General features: G+C 34.9%; 1 protein-coding gene across 2 annotated transcripts in view; it reads left to right on the forward strand.

Moving 5' to 3' along the window:
* The first annotated feature begins 513 nt into the window (after nt 1-513).
* The window catches only part of LOC110027128 (CBS domain-containing protein CBSX1, chloroplastic-like), a 33,234-nt gene continuing 16,443 nt past the window's right edge, over nt 514-17,304 (forward strand). The window contains exons 1-4 of one of the 2 annotated variants that reach the window (XM_020728440.1): nt 547-589; nt 698-953; nt 14,316-14,403; nt 14,486-14,550. In XM_020728440.1, the coding sequence (XP_020584099.1) occupies nt 738-953; nt 14,316-14,403; nt 14,486-14,550 (369 nt within the window). In that variant the 5' untranslated portion in view covers nt 547-589; nt 698-737. Of the gene's footprint in view, nt 954-14,315; nt 14,404-14,485; nt 14,551-17,304 lie in introns of both variants that reach the window. The other variant, XM_020728431.1, reaches the window with a different exon arrangement.

The raw sequence follows: 17,304 nt of genomic DNA on the forward strand, positions 1-17,304 counted from the left end.
ATCATAACTGATGCTATCTAACGATGGATTATATCGTACAAGGCTGAATCATTGCGGACCCTAGTTTTGTGCCACAAATACACGCCAGCGGGTCTAGATGGATATTTGAACTACGAAACGCTATAAATGAATAACAAATAGTCCCAAGTCATTCAAGTGGATATCTTACACGTGTAACATAAAAAATTAATGCCAACATAATATTACTTCAATATTCTTTCTAACATATTTATTTCTTTCAAACTAAGTTCTCAAAGACACATATTTTAAACTTTGAATCAAATATAATACCATACTTGGACTGCCAACAAATAATAAGAAGCAGCACTTGATGAAATTCTCAAAAAAAAAAAAAAATAATTTCGTTTCATTTGTCATTTTCATTAATCAATTAAAAAGAATACTTATAAAAATGAATATTTTAATATTTTTTTTTCTTGCATCATTTAACATTAAAAACACGTGTATAATAATGTTGATATAAGTCGGACTAGAACCTTCCCACATACCATTTCTTCGTCTTCTTTCACATGAAGTCCAACGAACAGAGCCAGCCCTACAAGAAAGTTCGAACAACATTGACAGAAGTGTCGGCCCGCCCAACTCAAAATCAAATTGAATCCCCTATGTTGCAGTTTCATACCAGTTCTTCCTCTCTATATATATCCAACCCTAAGCCGATTCTCTCTGTTTTCAGCCAGATATAGGGCTTGAGAAGAGAGAACAGGCAGGCGGCAATGGGATCTTTGCCATCGGATTCTCTTGTTCTCCATCAACTGTGTCCTGCAGCTGCTGTTCTCCGGTCGGCTACGGTCCCCGCCTTCTTCGGCGGATCATTCGTGCCGTTCTCCGGACCCTCGATCCGTCGGCGATCCATTTGCCTGTTTCCGGCGGCTGACGGCAGGGTATCCGCCTCGGCGAGGAATGGGTCTTTGGTTTCGAATTCGATGAAGGTGCGCCTTTTAGATTAGTGTCGTGGTAATAATCAGGGCTTCAATTTAACGAGCTTGAAAATGTTACATCGAGATAACTATGAGAGAACTTTTATTGGAGTCTCGTAATCTCTAAGGATCATTATGAAAGATACGCGCAACCATTGTGCTTGTCTTTGTTTTCCCATTCCTATAGAAGACAAAATTGTAAATTTTGACAAATAGAGTTGGTACAATGCGGCATATAAACTAATTAAGATTTTTGTGGGGCCCAATTTGGAGAAAAAAATATTGAGTCCGGAGGGCCAACCGTCGGGTGACACGTCGGTAAATCGCTACCGTAGGGCAACACGTCGTTAAATCGCCACTGACGTGCGAAAAATTATTGCATGCGGACACCACCGCATATGCAAAGACCGTAGATCACGTTAATCTGCAATCAAATTTTTACCGCATATGCAGAGACCGTAGATCACGTTAATCTGCAATCAAATTTTTTTTTCTTACAAAAAAAAAAAAATAAAGTATGACCCACCGAAATACATTTTCACCGTAGATCACTGTGATCTACGGTGTAGGTCGTAAAAATAAAGTATGACCCACCGAAATACATCTTCACCGTAGATCACTGTGATCTACGGTGTAGGTCGGATATCGCATGCATCTCTGCATGCGGTGTCTTCATTCATGTTCATTTTCTTAGATGCTTTCTTGACCTCCTACAATCTGGATACATATTTGACTAAAACACTAGTGTTAGTCTTCCTGAAACTTGATAGAAAAAATCATGGATTGATATTAAATCGATCGCTAATTGTTGAACTTGTGCTAAAGTAATGATATTACTTTAAATTTCAATATTTTGTTAGTGCCCAAGCATTCCTGAATGTATTGTGCCGTAACATAAATTTATCGTAGTCAAGGGCGGTTAAGGTTTTGCTAGGATATTACCCATAAGATGCAGCATACTTATTGTGGTGAAAATTTTGTGAAGGTTGGGTTAGATGTCACTTGTAAGTGATATGTCATAACTAGATTTTGATTACAAAAAAAATTACCTGATTGTGAAATCCCATAATTTAGTTGTTCTGAAAATTGAACTAGGATTAGCTAGATCTAAAACTAAAATTAGATTTGCAATGTGAATTTTAGTGGGGTTTAAATAGGAAGATAAAAATTGATTAACTCAATGATTGTAAGAAAGTTTGATTGTTTGCAAGAAACTAAATAGAAAAAAATCAAATGTCGGTTAGAATATTAGAAGTTATTGTATATTGGAATGGTAAATATTGGAAAAAAGGGTTGAGATAGTAGTGGATATAGCATTGAAAGATAAACTTGCTTAGGTGAATGGGTTAGTGATGAGAGGTGGAAGTTGAAGATTCTCCTTTGTTGCAAATATCATATCTTGATTTTGAGATGGTGAAGGCATTTGCATTTCTACTTGATTGATACAAAGAAGAGAGAATTAAATTAGATGGCCTCCAAAAGCTAGAACAATAGGAGGAAGGGAGGGGGGGGATTTGGAGGCACTTGCAATTTTATATTCGTATCATCTTTAGGGTTCCCTATATGTAGCCGATTTTTCAAAAGCACTTCGAGATTCTTGATTGCAATTTTGTAATCCTTTTATTCATAACAATAGGCTTAAAGACACTTGTGGAAGGAGTGAGTGTATGACAGAATAGTAGTGGTATTCAAAGAAGAAACTTCACCTTCAAATACTGTGGGCAACAAAAGATGCTCGAAATTCCTTCTAAAGGGTATAAATTTTTGATATTGAAAAAAAGACTAATATTATACACATACGAAAAATCAATTAAATATATATTGGGCCTTTCTTTAAGATTTTGATATGATTTGAAGATCAAGATAAAGTTTCTTAAGGGATATACAATAACATGATCTATGAGAATTTGAAATAAAACATAATATTGATTCAACTTGCAATGCCTTTGATGAGCAATGATAGCTATCTTATATTTTTCAATTTGTCGAACAAAATGTTTTGATGTAATTTATGAATATGCTCAATAAAATTAGTGGTATAAAAAGAAAAAAAAAATGATTAGTAGGTAGAGAAATTAGATTAATAAAGAAGCAGGGGATTTATCATTAAAAAATTCAAAAAGATGGCATAATTGTGGTTTTATATAGAATATTATTATATGCAAATTCAATAATTGGTAACACTAAGACTTGCTAATTTTTCACCCAAAGAATAACACAAACTTGTCTTAAACAATAGTTGACTACTTTTATTAGGACATTGATTTATAGGTGAAAAACAATCAACATTAAAAAAAAAAAAAGGAGATCAAAATAGTTCTTAGACTCCTCATACTTGATCTAAAATAATTACTTGATTTCTCAAAACCAGTCCAAAATAGTTGAATCTTCAAATTTGATATTAAATAATATAAAAGAGGTACTTTGTTGAACCTTATTTAAGGAGTTAAGGGACTAAGTTGGATATATTTATAATTTAAGATTAAAATAGTCTCATGAAAATAGTCTAAGGAACATTTTGACATTTTTCTTGATAAATGTATTAACATGGTATCAAAAAGTTTCCCCTGAAGTGACTAAATTACCTAACAATCTGTCAAATAATAAGTACAGAAGTGAGAAGCCCATAGAGATGAACAATGCCTCAAAAGAATACACTTATCATGCGTGAGGCATCCAAAGTTTTCTTACAGAGCAAAAAGTGACTATATTTTGAGAATCAATTGATTATAATGGATGTGGTCATCTTAGAATGCAATCCACAATAAATCAAGAACTGATTTTTACAAAAAATTTATTAGGGTGAGGAAAAGTTGAATAATGACATTTAAGGTCTAATGAGCTGCTTTAAATGCCTTGCCACCCTAATTGCATCACACTGACCAATAACTCAAGTAATATCACACATGGAATTAAATATTGATGATGTTTTATAAGAAAATTCAATATTAGTTTGATAGCCAAATCAGTCACATGTAACTCTTAGTTAAACAATCTTATTGGGATGTGTAGGGGACATAGCGGAATGATTTTCAAGTGAGGAAGCCGTGATGAAGTGTAATGGTAAAAGGAGTGGGGTGACTATTTATATATAATGTTGTGTAGATGTTCTTGAAGTTAGAAGAGAACATATAACCTGGTTTCAGTCGTGACGCACTAAAATGGATATCATAGCAAAAATTGAATGGATGCAACTAAGTGTATCAATTGCTTTATTGTCAACTCCAACATGACGTTTAAGGATCTATGAAGCATGGACGTGAGACACAAACACTAGCATTTTATAACACAGTCAAAATGACAGAATGTGAATGTAAAAAGTAAAAAATGACATGACATTGAATTTTTTTTTTATAACAAATTATTAATATAAACTATAGAATTTTTCTAAGGTTTTCTACAAAAACATAAGAGTAGTTTTATAAAATAAAAGCATAATATGATAATAAAAAATATTTTTTCACAAAAGCATTCATTTTCAATGATAAAAATGGTGCAATTTGGAAAAAAAAATGAAATGTACATGGTGTGCATTCATTTTATTTTATAGGCATCCGTATTTGGGGGAAAAGAGTTAAGTGTAAAAGACAAATTTATGAGATACAAGATGTTAACAACATTGTTGTGAGTCCTAACTAGATGACCATATAAAATTCATGAATATTATGAGAACTATGAACCACAAACACCGAGGTAAGAGTATGCAAATACAAAGTTGATTGGATTATGATGCGATCCCCAAGAATAATACTGTATCTTTCATTAAAGCAATTCTTTAATAAAAGTGTTGCTAACTGTTGAGATTTGTATCTTATTTTTAGGGGTCTAATTGTAAATAGAAAATTTAGAAGAAGTCTACGGGTTATGTGTTAAATGTTTGTAAGGACTTATAAAACCCCAACTCATGAATGAAGGAAAACAGTTTTTAAGCAAAGTAATCATCCCTATTTCTTCATGGTATCAGAGTCAACATCGTCGCTGCTCGATCTACGATCGCATGCTAGCTGAGGAAGATAGGGAAGGAATCGGCAAAATGGTGGAAGCTTTTGGGAACTGTAGAGGAGAAGCAAGCTAGGGCTTCGACCGAATCAAGAAGCTTACACATGAGACAGTATAAACAAAAGGGACCATGGCTCTGTCGTGCAGAACAACAAATAGGATCGATTGCGGAAGGAAGAGGGCTTCAATCGCAGAAGCTGCTGTGCGGATCAATCTTTGAAGCAAAACAGTGCAAGGTGACTCAGAAGGAGGGGACACTTAACCTAAATGTGATGAGGAGGCGATTTTGCACAGTGCAAGGAGGAGGCCACACTTAACCTAAATACAATGAACAAGCTGAAAGGGAAGTAGCCAAGGGAAGAAGCCATGGCTACTTCCCTTCTCACTTGGTCGTGCGTTGCAGCAGAGCACGCTGATGGCATGGGTTGGGAAGGAGAATGTGGAGAAGGTGAGGGCGGCTTTTCTCTCAAGTGCAAGTTTTGAAGGAGAACTTGATAGCCGGTAGAAGCGATGTCAGGGAAGGAGGAAGTATGTATCTTTATAGGGGGCTTGTCATGGAGTACCATAGAATGACAACTTGATGCTATGTTTAGTAGATTCAGCAAGGTGTTGGATGTGTGAATTATGATGGAAAGCGATACGGGGCAACCTCTTGGATTTGGATTTGTGACTTTTGCTGACAGAGATGCAATGGAGGATGCTATCAGGGAGATGCACAATAAAATGTTGAACGGTCGACAAATATCAGTCAACAAGGCCAAGCCAAAGATGTGTTCGAATGTTCAGGCTACAGTTATAGTGGTGGTGGCTACTCATCTAGTGGTGTAGGTGGAGGAAAATTCTCTTCTCGTTCTAGAACTGGCAGAGTTGAAAAAGGAGGCTATCAGACAAATAAGATGGTAGCAAAGAATGAGGGAAAGACAAGTAATTTTTACCGATGAGGATCATGAGTTACCATAGCTGTTAAAAAGGAAGCAGAGTAACAGATGTGTTTGAGGATGCTTCCACCAAGGGAAGCATTGTTAGTTATGCTCACTCAGTCATAGATACTCGTGATGCACATTCTCTTGCCTCAATATCCACCACAAGATCACCAAAATTGATAGTAGATTCTGGTGCATCTCGACATGTGACAGGTGTTGCTAGTGAGTTCTCTTTCTACACTCAACTAATGGTTTCAGAGAGTATTCAGATCGTTGATGGTACAACACGGCCTATGGTTGATAAAGGTATAGTGAGGTGTACAAATTTTATAGCTTTGTCTAATGTTTTGTATGTTCCTTCTTTTATGGTGAACATTTTATCCATTAGTGTCATTATACTCCAATTAAATTGTGTTGTTACATTTGATATTTCGAAGGTGATTTTTCAAGAGAATGAGACTAGCCAGAGACTTGGGACAAACACATAACATAGTGGACTCTGGTATTTGGATAGAGAGGGGATGAAGTAAGCTTTATCATTCATGATTGAGAATACTGGAGCAGGAGGATCTGAGAAGAGTGTGAAGGATGTTTTGCTACTACATCACAAACGCATGGTCATTTAGTTTATTTAGTCGTTTATATCCATCCTTATATGAAAAGACAAAGAAACAGAACCTTGTGGGTGATGCTTGTGAGTTTGGTAAATATATCAGGAGCTCTTATACTAGTTCTGAAAGAAGTTCATGTTTTTGATTTGGTACACTCAGATTTATGACCTTGTTTTACAACTTCTATATTAAATAATATAAAAGAGGTACTTTGTTGAACCTTATTTAAGGAGTTAAGGGACTAAGTTGGATATATTTATAATTTAAGATTAAAATAGTCTCATGAAAATAGTCTAAGGAACATTTTGACATTTTTCTTGATAAATGTATTAACATGGTATCAAAAAGTTTCCCCTGAAGTGACTAAATTACCTAACAATCTGTCAAATAATAAGTACAGAAGTGAGAAGCCCATAGAGATGAACAATGCCTCAAAAGAATACACTTATCATGCGTGAGGCATCCAAAGTTTTCTTACAGAGCAAAAAGTGACTATATTTTGAGAATCAATTGATTATAATGGATGTGGTCATCTTAGAATGCAATCCACAATAAATCAAGAACTGATTTTTACAAAAAATTTATTAGGGTGAGGAAAAGTTGAATAATGACATTTAAGGTCTAATGAGCTGCTTTAAATGCCTTGCCACCCTAATTGCATCACACTGACCAATAACTCAAGTAATATCACACATGGAATTAAATATTGATGATGTTTTATAAGAAAATTCAATATTAGTTTGATAGCCAAATCAGTCACATGTAACTCTTAGTTAAACAATCTTATTGGGATGTGTAGGGGACATAGCGGAATGATTTTCAAGTGAGGAAGCCGTGATGAAGTGTAATGGTAAAAGGAGTGGGGTGACTATTTATATATAATGTTGTGTAGATGTTCTTGAAGTTAGAAGAGAACATATAACCTGGTTTCAGTCGTGACGCACTAAAATGGATATCATAGCAAAAATTGAATGGATGCAACTAAGTGTATCAATTGCTTTATTGTCAACTCCAACATGACGTTTAAGGATCTATGAAGCATGGACGTGAGACACAAACACTAGCATTTTATAACACAGTCAAAATGACAGAATGTGAATGTAAAAAGTAAAAAATGACATGACATTGAATTTTTTTTTTATAACAAATTATTAATATAAACTATAGAATTTTTCTAAGGTTTTCTACAAAAACATAAGAGTAGTTTTATAAAATAAAAGCATAATATGATAATAAAAAATATTTTTTCACAAAAGCATTCATTTTCAATGATAAAAATGGTGCAATTTGGAAAAAAAAATGAAATGTACATGGTGTGCATTCATTTTATTTTATAGGCATCCGTATTTGGGGGAAAAGAGTAAGTGTAAAAGACAAATTTATGAGATACAAGATGTTAACAACATTGTTGTGAGTCCTAACTAGATGACCATATAAAATTCATGAATATTATGAGAACTATGAACCACAAACACCGAGGTAAGAGTATGCAAATACAAAGTTGATTGGATTATGATGCGATCCCCAAGAATAATACTGTATCTTTCATTAAAGCAATTCTTTAATAAAAGTGTTGCTAACTGTTGAGATTTGTATCTTATTTTTAGGGGTCTAATTGTAAATAGAAAATATAGAAGAAGTCTAGGGGTTATGTGTTAAATGTTTGTAAGGACTTATAAAACCCCAACTCATGAATGAAGGAAAACAGTTTTTAAGCAAAGTAATCATCCCTATTTCTTCATGGTATCAGAGTCAACATCGTCGCTGCTCGATCTACGATCGCATGCTAGCTGAGGAAGATAGGGAAGGAATCGGCAAAATGGTGGAAGCTTTTGGGAACTGTAGAGGAGAAGCAAGCTAGGGCTTCGACCGAATCAAGAAGCTTACACATGAGACAGTATAAACAAAAGGGACCATGGCTCTGTCGTGCAGAACAACAAATAGGATCGATTGCGGAAGGAAGAGGGCTTCAATCGCAGAAGCTGCTGTGCGGATCAATCTTTGAAGCAAAACAGTGCAAGGTGACTCAGAAGGAGGGGACACTTAACCTAAATGTGATGAGGAGGCGATTTTGCACAGTGCAAGGAGGAGGCCACACTTAACCTAAATACAATGAACAAGCTGAAAGGGAAGTAGCCAAGGGAAGAAGCCATGGCTACTTCCCTTCTCACTTGGTCGTGCGTTGCAGCAGAGCACGCTGATGGCATGGGTTGGGAAGGAGAATGTGGAGAAGGTGAGGGCGGCTTTTCTCTCAAGTGCAAGTTTTGAAGGAGAACTTGATAGCCGGTAGAAGCGATGTCAGGGAAGGAGGAAGTATGTATCTTTATAGGGGGCTTGTCATGGAGTACCATAGAATGACAACTTGATGCTATGTTTAGTAGATTCAGCAAGGTGTTGGATGTGTGAATTATGATGGAAAGCGATACGGGGCAACCTCTTGGATTTGGATTTGTGACTTTTGCTGACAGAGATGCAATGGAGGATGCTATCAGGGAGATGCACAATAAAATGTTGAACGGTCGACAAATATCAGTCAACAAGGCCAAGCCAAAGATGTGTTCGAATGTTCAGGCTACAGTTATAGTGGTGGTGGCTACTCATCTAGTGGTGTAGGTGGAGGAAAATTCTCTTCTCGTTCTAGAACTGGCAGAGTTGAAAAAGGAGGCTATCAGACAAATAAGATGGTAGCAAAGAATGAGGGAAAGACAAGTAATTTTTACCGATGAGGATCATGAGTTACCATAGCTGTTAAAAAGGAAGCAGAGTAACAGATGTGTTTGAGGATGCTTCCACCAAGGGAAGCATTGTTAGTTATGCTCACTCAGTCATAGATACTCGTGATGCACATTCTCTTGCCTCAATATCCACCACAAGATCACCAAAATTGATCGTAGATTCTGGTGCATCTCGACATGTGACAGGTGTTGCTAGTGAGTTCTCTTTCTACACTCAACTAATGGTTTCAGAGAGTATTCAGATCGTTGATGGTACAACACGGCCTATGGTTGATAAAGGTATAGTGAGGTGTACAAATTTTATAGCTTTGTCTAATGTTTTGTATGTTCCTTCTTTTATGGTGAACATTTTATCCATTAGTGTCATTATACTCCAATTAAATTGTGTTGTTACATTTGATATTTCGAAGGTGATTTTTCAAGAGAATGAGACTAGCCAGAGACTTGGGACAAACACATAACATAGTGGACTCTGGTATTTGGATAGAGAGGGGATGAAGTAAGCTTTATCATTCATGATTGAGAATACTGGAGCAGGAGGATCTGAGAAGAGTGTGAAGGATGTTTTGCTACTACATCACAAACGCATGGTCATTTAGTTTATTTAGTCGTTTATATCCATCCTTATATGAAAAGACAAAGAAACAGAACCTTGTGGGTGATGCTTGTGAGTTTGGTAAATATATCAGGAGCTCTTATACTAGTTCTGAAAGAAGTTCATGTTTTTGATTTGGTACACTCAGATTTATGACCTTGTTTTACAACTTCTATGGATGGTTACAGATATTTTGTGTTTTTCATGGATTGTTTTTCTCGTGTTATTTGGCTTTATCTGATGAGAAATAAAAATAATGTGCTTGCCTGCTTTAAAGACTTTCACAATTCGATTCAAACTTAATATGGTGTTGTAGTAAAGATATTGAAGTCTGATAATGAGATAGAGTATACCAACAAGTCGTTTGGAGAATACTTGTCAGCTTAAGGGGTATGAAATCAAACCACATATTCATACTCACCGACACAAAACGGAGTAGCAGAGAGAAAGAATAGACACCTTCTATAAGTAGCTTGGAGCATGATGATCACAATGGATGTCCTAAAACACTTGTGGTGGCAAGCGGTTTTGACAGCGGCTCAATTGATCGACAAAAATGCTCTTAACAGTGTTGGATTGGAAGTCTTCTCGTCAGATGCTGAAATGAGATAATAGCAGAATCCTCCCATTGAAGCTTTTTGGCTGTGTATGTTTTGCGAAGAACAACAGTTTATCAGTGGGGAAAATGGATCTTAGAGTTGTGAAGTGTGTTTTTGTGGGTTATTCTGCTACCAAAAAGGGGCATGTTTGTTGGAGTTCGATAAAGAAGAGATTGTTTGTGAGCATGAATATATCTTTTAGAGAGTTCGAACCATACCACATTCTGCAGGTGATCTCATCCTTTGGTGACTCTCAGATACTGGATGTATGAGGCGTGAGGGGGAGAATAGTGATGGTCAGAGAGTGGTGCATGTGGGATTGATTCCTTGTCTTTTTGTGTGGGAAGGATCAACTGAGGGAAAACTGAAAAATGAGGAAAATGAGCCTGAAGGTAGAGAGATTCAAACTCAAAGGGAGCAGAGAGGGTATAAAAGGATGAAAAGATAGAATGAGGGAACAATGTCTGTCATGCCACTTGTGCCATCAAGTCTAGGAACAATGTCTGCCGTGTCACTTGTGCCATTAAGTCTGGGAACAGTGTCTGCCGTGCCATTCGTGTCATCAATTCCCTTGTCATGGTCTACCTCAACCCCTGAGATACCTACACCTTCCACTTTAGAATCCGATTTCCCTGGTAATATGATTCCTCTCCCTTCTCTTCCCACTCTCATTGCTTTAAGGAGGACCTCTTGCAGTAATGTGGGTCGCTCTCCTGATCGTTATTCTCGTAATTGTTTTGGTTTCTCACATGACATTGCTCAGTTTGACTCTCCTGATCGTTATTTTCGTAATTGTTTTGGTTTCTCACATGACATTGTTCAGTTTGTCTCATATTCTAACATATCATCTGTACTCGGAGCATTCATTGCATATTTAGACATTGTCTCTATACCCAAGTGTTGGCAGATAGCTAAGGAGGATCCAAAGTGGAAGACTGCTTTGTTAGAGGAACTTGGTGCTCTCGATAAGAACGCGACGTGAGAGATGGTGCCATTATCAGCAGGGAAAAATGCAGTTGGGTGCAAGTGAATTTCCCCAGTAAAACAAAATTCAGAAATGAACGTGGAGCGTTACAAGATACGATTGGTGGCAAAAGGGTACAATCAGACACATGACATTGACTATGACAAGATCTTTGCATCGGTGGCGAAGATGAGCACAACAAGGACACTGGTTTCTCTAGTTGTGAATGGTGGGTGGAGGTTACACGAACTTGATGTGAAGAATATTTTTCTTCATGTTTAGTTATTTAAGGAGGTGTATATGGACATACCAACAAGATTCAATACAAGTCAGATTGTGGGAAAGCTGTGCAGGCTTAGGAAGTCGCTTTATGGCTTGAAGCAATCTCCTCAAGCCTAGTTTGACAAGTTTAGAAAAGTTCTGGTGGTCACATTACTATGCTTATTGTGTATTTTGATGACATGATTATCACTGGTGATGATGAGACAGAGATTGTTCAACTAAAGATTAGATTGGGCTAAAACTTTGAAGTGAAGGACCTTGGACAACTTAAATACTTCCTTAAGATTGAGGTGACTCGTGGACCAGAGGAGACGGTCTTATCTCAGAGAAAGTATGTACTAGATCTTTTCATAGAAACCGACACACTGGTATGCAAGCCTGCAGTCTCTCCAATTGATCAGAAGACCAAATTGAGCGCAGAGACAGGAGAGCCAGTTGATCGTGAGAGATACCAGAGATTGGTGGGTTGTCTTTTATCTGTGTCACACTCGTCCTAACATCTCATTTACAATGAGTATGGTGAGCTGCTATATGCATGATCTAAGGAAGGACCATATGAAGATTTTGAGGTACCTGAAGAGTGCACTAGGAAAGGTGTTGTTGTTCAGAAAGAACAGACACATAGACATTGAGAGCTATTGTGATGCTGACTGGGCGAGTTGTGTTGATGACAAAAGATCCACCTCAGGATACTCCATGTTCATAGGTGGCAACTTGGTCTCTTGGAAGAGCAGTAAAAAATCTGTAGTAGCAAGGTCAACAACAGAGATAGAGTATAGGGCCATGGCCTTTGAAGTTGCAAAGATGATGTGGCTGAGAGCCTTGTTGGTTGAGCTCAAGGTGGATCAAGGAATTCAAATGAAGTTGTGGTGTGACAACAAGTCAACAATCAACATTGCCAACAACCTGGTTCAACACGATAGAACCAAACACGTGGAGATTGATAGATTCTTCATCAAGGAAAAGCTAAATAATGGGCTACTGGAGCTAAGTCATGTATCCACTGGACAATAAGTGGCTGACGACCTCACTAAAGAACTTAGTTCATTAGGTTTGTCTAGATTATGTGACAAGATGGACTTAGTGGATATCTTTTGCCCACCTTGAGGTGGAGTCTTGAGATTTGTATCTTATTTTGAGGGGTCTAATTGTAAATAAGAAATATAGAAGAAATATAGAAGAAGTACTTGTAAAAAGTTTGTAAGGCTCTATAGAAGCCCAACTCATGAATGAAGGAGAATTGCTTTTTACCAAAGTAATCATCCCTATTTCTTCACTAACATAGATGTCTTTTTTATTAATAACAAAACAAATCATTTAGTAATTTGTAGATGATTTTATGACATATTGAATATCCATGATGTGATACTTATGCTGATGGTTCGCTGCATCAATGAATAATCAGATGATTACAATTAAAATGACTATCCATGTGAGTAATATAAATATGATTAATACTTATGCTTTTTAAGTTGAATTAGAAGATGTTGGGATAATAAGGATGAGCTTACAATATATGCTTCATAGAGAAAGCATTGTTATTCGGGGTACTTGAATGGACGTTAAGTTATAATAGGCTAGGTTGTGAGGTTTTTATGTGGGTGTGGAGTAGAAGAATGAATTGCAATCATAGAAGTAATATTTGAATTTACAGTAATCTATGATATTAAATTAATGTATATTCTCACAAATGAGAAGCACTTAATCTTTTTCAAATGTAAAGTCCCCATATCACAAATGGATTTAATATATTTTTTTTGTAGGAAAAGTAAAATTCCTTAGCAAAGATTTTATAGTGATTCAAGGAGAAAGTCTTTGTCTATATAATATAAGATAATGAAAATTGAATAATGTGAGATTGTTAAAAGTTCTTGATAGGCCACTAAGAGAAGTACTTGTAAATATTTTTTTGAACCAAATCTAATGTCTGATAAGATGGTTTGAGTTCTTTTAAAAGGATTGTCATAGAAGTTATTGGAGAGTCTTTATGCATGTTGGACATTAGTGAGAAGATAAGGAGGTTCAATGAGAGGCGCAAACGAGCAAAAAATTATTTTTAGAAGGTGGCAGAAGATGTGTATTATTAAGCCTTACAACGATTATATGAATGTTACAATTTTTGCATGGAGAATATTGAGCAAAGCAGAAGCTGTATCTTCTAATGATTTATATAATAAACTTAGTATTAAAGGTAGAGCAAATGAGATGTATAAAATCGCCAGGGAACATTCATTAGAAACAAAGGATCAGTTGTGTGAGAAAGAAAAAAGGGAAATAAGCATCTCAGGATTGAAATTACCATTCATGGAACAATAATTTATTGTTTGTGTAAATTCGCCATTCAATGATAGCTAGATAGAAAACATACTCAGCTTCAACTAATGTCCAACATGAATAAAGACTCTCCAATTGAATTTGGTTTAGTTCCAACTGTTGTTAGGCTTATTTGGTTCAATTGTTTTGTTTGATTTTGTCCTGCTTTGATTTAGATTTCAAGTTTGGAACTATAACATGGCATATAATCATCCTTCACTATGACTTATTTTTCACATTTTAACAGAGGTGGTGATCTTTTGCTTCATTTAGCATGATCCATGTGCTTGATTTCCCTAAAAATTTTTGCTATTTTAATTTTATTGTAATGTGGTTCATCTGATGATTTACAGTCCAACAATGGTATTTACACTATTGGCGATTTTATGACAAAAAAGGATGATCTCATCACCGTCAAGCCATCTACTTCAGTTGATGAAGGTTCTTATGTTCTGTTTAATAAATGTCTTTACTTATTTAAGTTTTGTTAGTTTCTTATTTTCATCAAATTTCATGGTCACAGCACTCGAAAAGCTGGTGAGGTATGGGATCGCTGGCTTTCCTGTGATCGATGATGATTGGACATTGGTACAGTCCCTCTTTAAGCTTTTAAACCTTGAAGTATTGTTTTTTTACTTAAATTCTAGTCCTTTTGATTTTCTTTCTAAGGAAAATTTCAGCAAATGATATGATGTTACTTTATATACTCTCATTTATATACCAGGTCAATTCTGTTTTTATTTTTTTATTTTTATATTTTTATATGTTTCATTTGTTTCCATGGATATCATGGTGAATATGCAAGTGATTCTGAAGCATAATTGATTACACAATTTTAGTTCTGAGGTGTTGAATAAAAAATATATAAAGTATTACATGTGATACCGCAACTGTTTTTTTATTATTTATTTTATTTTATTTTTTCATTTGCATTTGATCACTATTGCTTGGTGTCAGCATGAATATTTAATTGCAATATTTCCAGAATTTTGGTATGCCAAATTTTGAGCAATTTCATTTCTTCTATATTCTTTATGCTTGAAATTGGGTCAGCTCTATCTTAGTGACAACTAGGAGAAGAAATTATGTACGTAGGCTGTTATATTACGTCTGACATGCTTTGTGATGAAACACTTGTATATCCTACGGAGTTGATGACTTGAGCTTTCTATTATCTTCAAAACAAAGTGGTTTCAATTATATCTGTCATTGACTTAAGACTTGTTTGGGATCATATTTGTTTTTTGTTTTTCCTTTTATTAGTACATTTTTTCTATGTTTTGTTTTTTTATTTTATTAGCTTAGTTTTAAAAACACTCAGCACCTAAAAATTGATTTGAATATTTTTAATAACTAGTAAACACATTATAACATATGAAAGATGCCTAAATTCAGAAGTTTGATTTTGCCTTTTATGATCAATTATACACTTATTGCATAATTAAGAAGATGTTTGTAAGTTAGTTTCTCCCCCTCTTCTATCATGGCTAGGGCCGTCAAAAAAGCACGTCATTCACGAACAACTCATGTTTAGTTTGTTAAGTAGCTCATGTTCGATTTGATCATTGAACGAGCGAGCCAAACACGAACAATTTTTTAACTTGATTTATAAACGAGCTAAACATGAAAAAATATTTGTTTGTTTGTGTTCTGCTCGTTTTGGTTTAAAATAATTAAATAATAATATTTATTTGTATTCTTTCTTATATTAATTTTTTATGTTGTATTTTAAAAAATGCGATATAAGAGATTTGGGTGATATAAATGTAAAAAGTATAGGTGTTAGATTTGTAAATACATAGGAATTGGCTGGTATGTATGTAAATGCCCACAAAAAAATATGGTGAAGGCTGGAGTCGAATTTCACGGTTCGTGAATCACGGAAACCAATAAATTTTTTCTTATGTTATCTCTTATATTTGTTTAGTCTCACATTATTTGGGGAACTTTGCTTATCTGTGTTTAAATGTATGGAGTGCAAACCCTTATTTAAGCCTTATAGCCGTGTGGGAGTCCTGGTTATTGGATTGACTTATTGCGGTATACTCATAACTTATTTTAAGCATTTTAAATAAAAATTTTAGTCATTTGAGATAAAAATTGAACAAGAGCTCAAGGCAAGGCTCGACTTGATAAAAAGTTAATTGAGTTACTTGATTAATCAAAGCTCGAGATGAGCTCAAATTTCAGCCTAACAAGTCGAACAAACAAATTTGAATCAAGATGAACATGAACTATTTCAAACACGAGCACATTCAGAAAAAAATTAAAGAAGTTGAACACGAGCAAACTTTGGGCTCTCTCAAGCTCGGCTAGTTTAAACCACTAAATTCATGGCCACTTGAATTCCTAGCGAATGTCTTCTACTTACACCTTTACGAGAGAGCTTTATTGGGCCTAGAGTAGTTAATATATACAATAAGTTAGGTTTATTTTATTTTATAATTGTATCAATTTTTACATTTAAATTAGGATTTTAAGATTTCATGTAATGAAATTAATATTAATTTTTTTTAACTATTAGGTTTGTAAAGATTGTAAAGTTATTTCAAGTGAGAATTTAAGTACCCAACATCGTTTATTAGTTCTAGATTTTAAGATGAAGAGTTATAAAATAAAGAATACTAGGACTCATCATCGTAGAATTAGATAGGAGAAACTAAAAACAAATAAAATTATTTTTATGAGTAAAATTCATGATTTCAAAATTTGGGATGTTCATAAAGAAACAAATGTTATGTGGGATAAAGTAACAAACATTATTAAACAAGTAGCAAAAGATGTGCTTGGAGAATAAAAAAAAAAGTATTTATAAATAAAAATAGTTGGTGGTGGAATAATAATGTGCAAGAAAAGATAAAATATAAGAAGTTATGTTATAAAAATTGGTTTAAATGTAAAAGCTTAGAGAACTGAGAAAAATATCTTTATAATAGATTAGATACTAAGGAGAGTGAAAAATATATGTATAAACTAGCGAAACAAAGAGAGAATAAAAGTAAAGATTTAACTCAAGTAAAGTGTATTAAAGATGAAAATCAAGAAGTACTTTTCTTAGAAAAAAACATTTAACATAGGTGGGTGAGTTATTTTGATAAACTTTTTAATGAAGTTTCTGAAAATACGATTGACCTTAGTGATCTTAATATCGTAAATAATAATAAAACGTTTCATTTTTACCGTCGCATTAGTAAAAAAGAAGTTGAGGAGGCTTTAAAGAAAACCAAGGGTGGAAAGTCTGTAGGACCTGATGATATCCCAATTGAAGTGTGGAAATATTTGGGAGATTTGGGAGTTTCTTGGCTTACTAAACTCTTTAATATTATTTTAAAAACTAAAAAG

Source organism: Phalaenopsis equestris, unplaced genomic scaffold (genome assembly GCF_001263595.1).
Source record: "Phalaenopsis equestris unplaced genomic scaffold, ASM126359v1 Scaffold000002, whole genome shotgun sequence".
Classification (NCBI taxonomy): domain Eukaryota; kingdom Viridiplantae; phylum Streptophyta; class Magnoliopsida; order Asparagales; family Orchidaceae; genus Phalaenopsis; species Phalaenopsis equestris.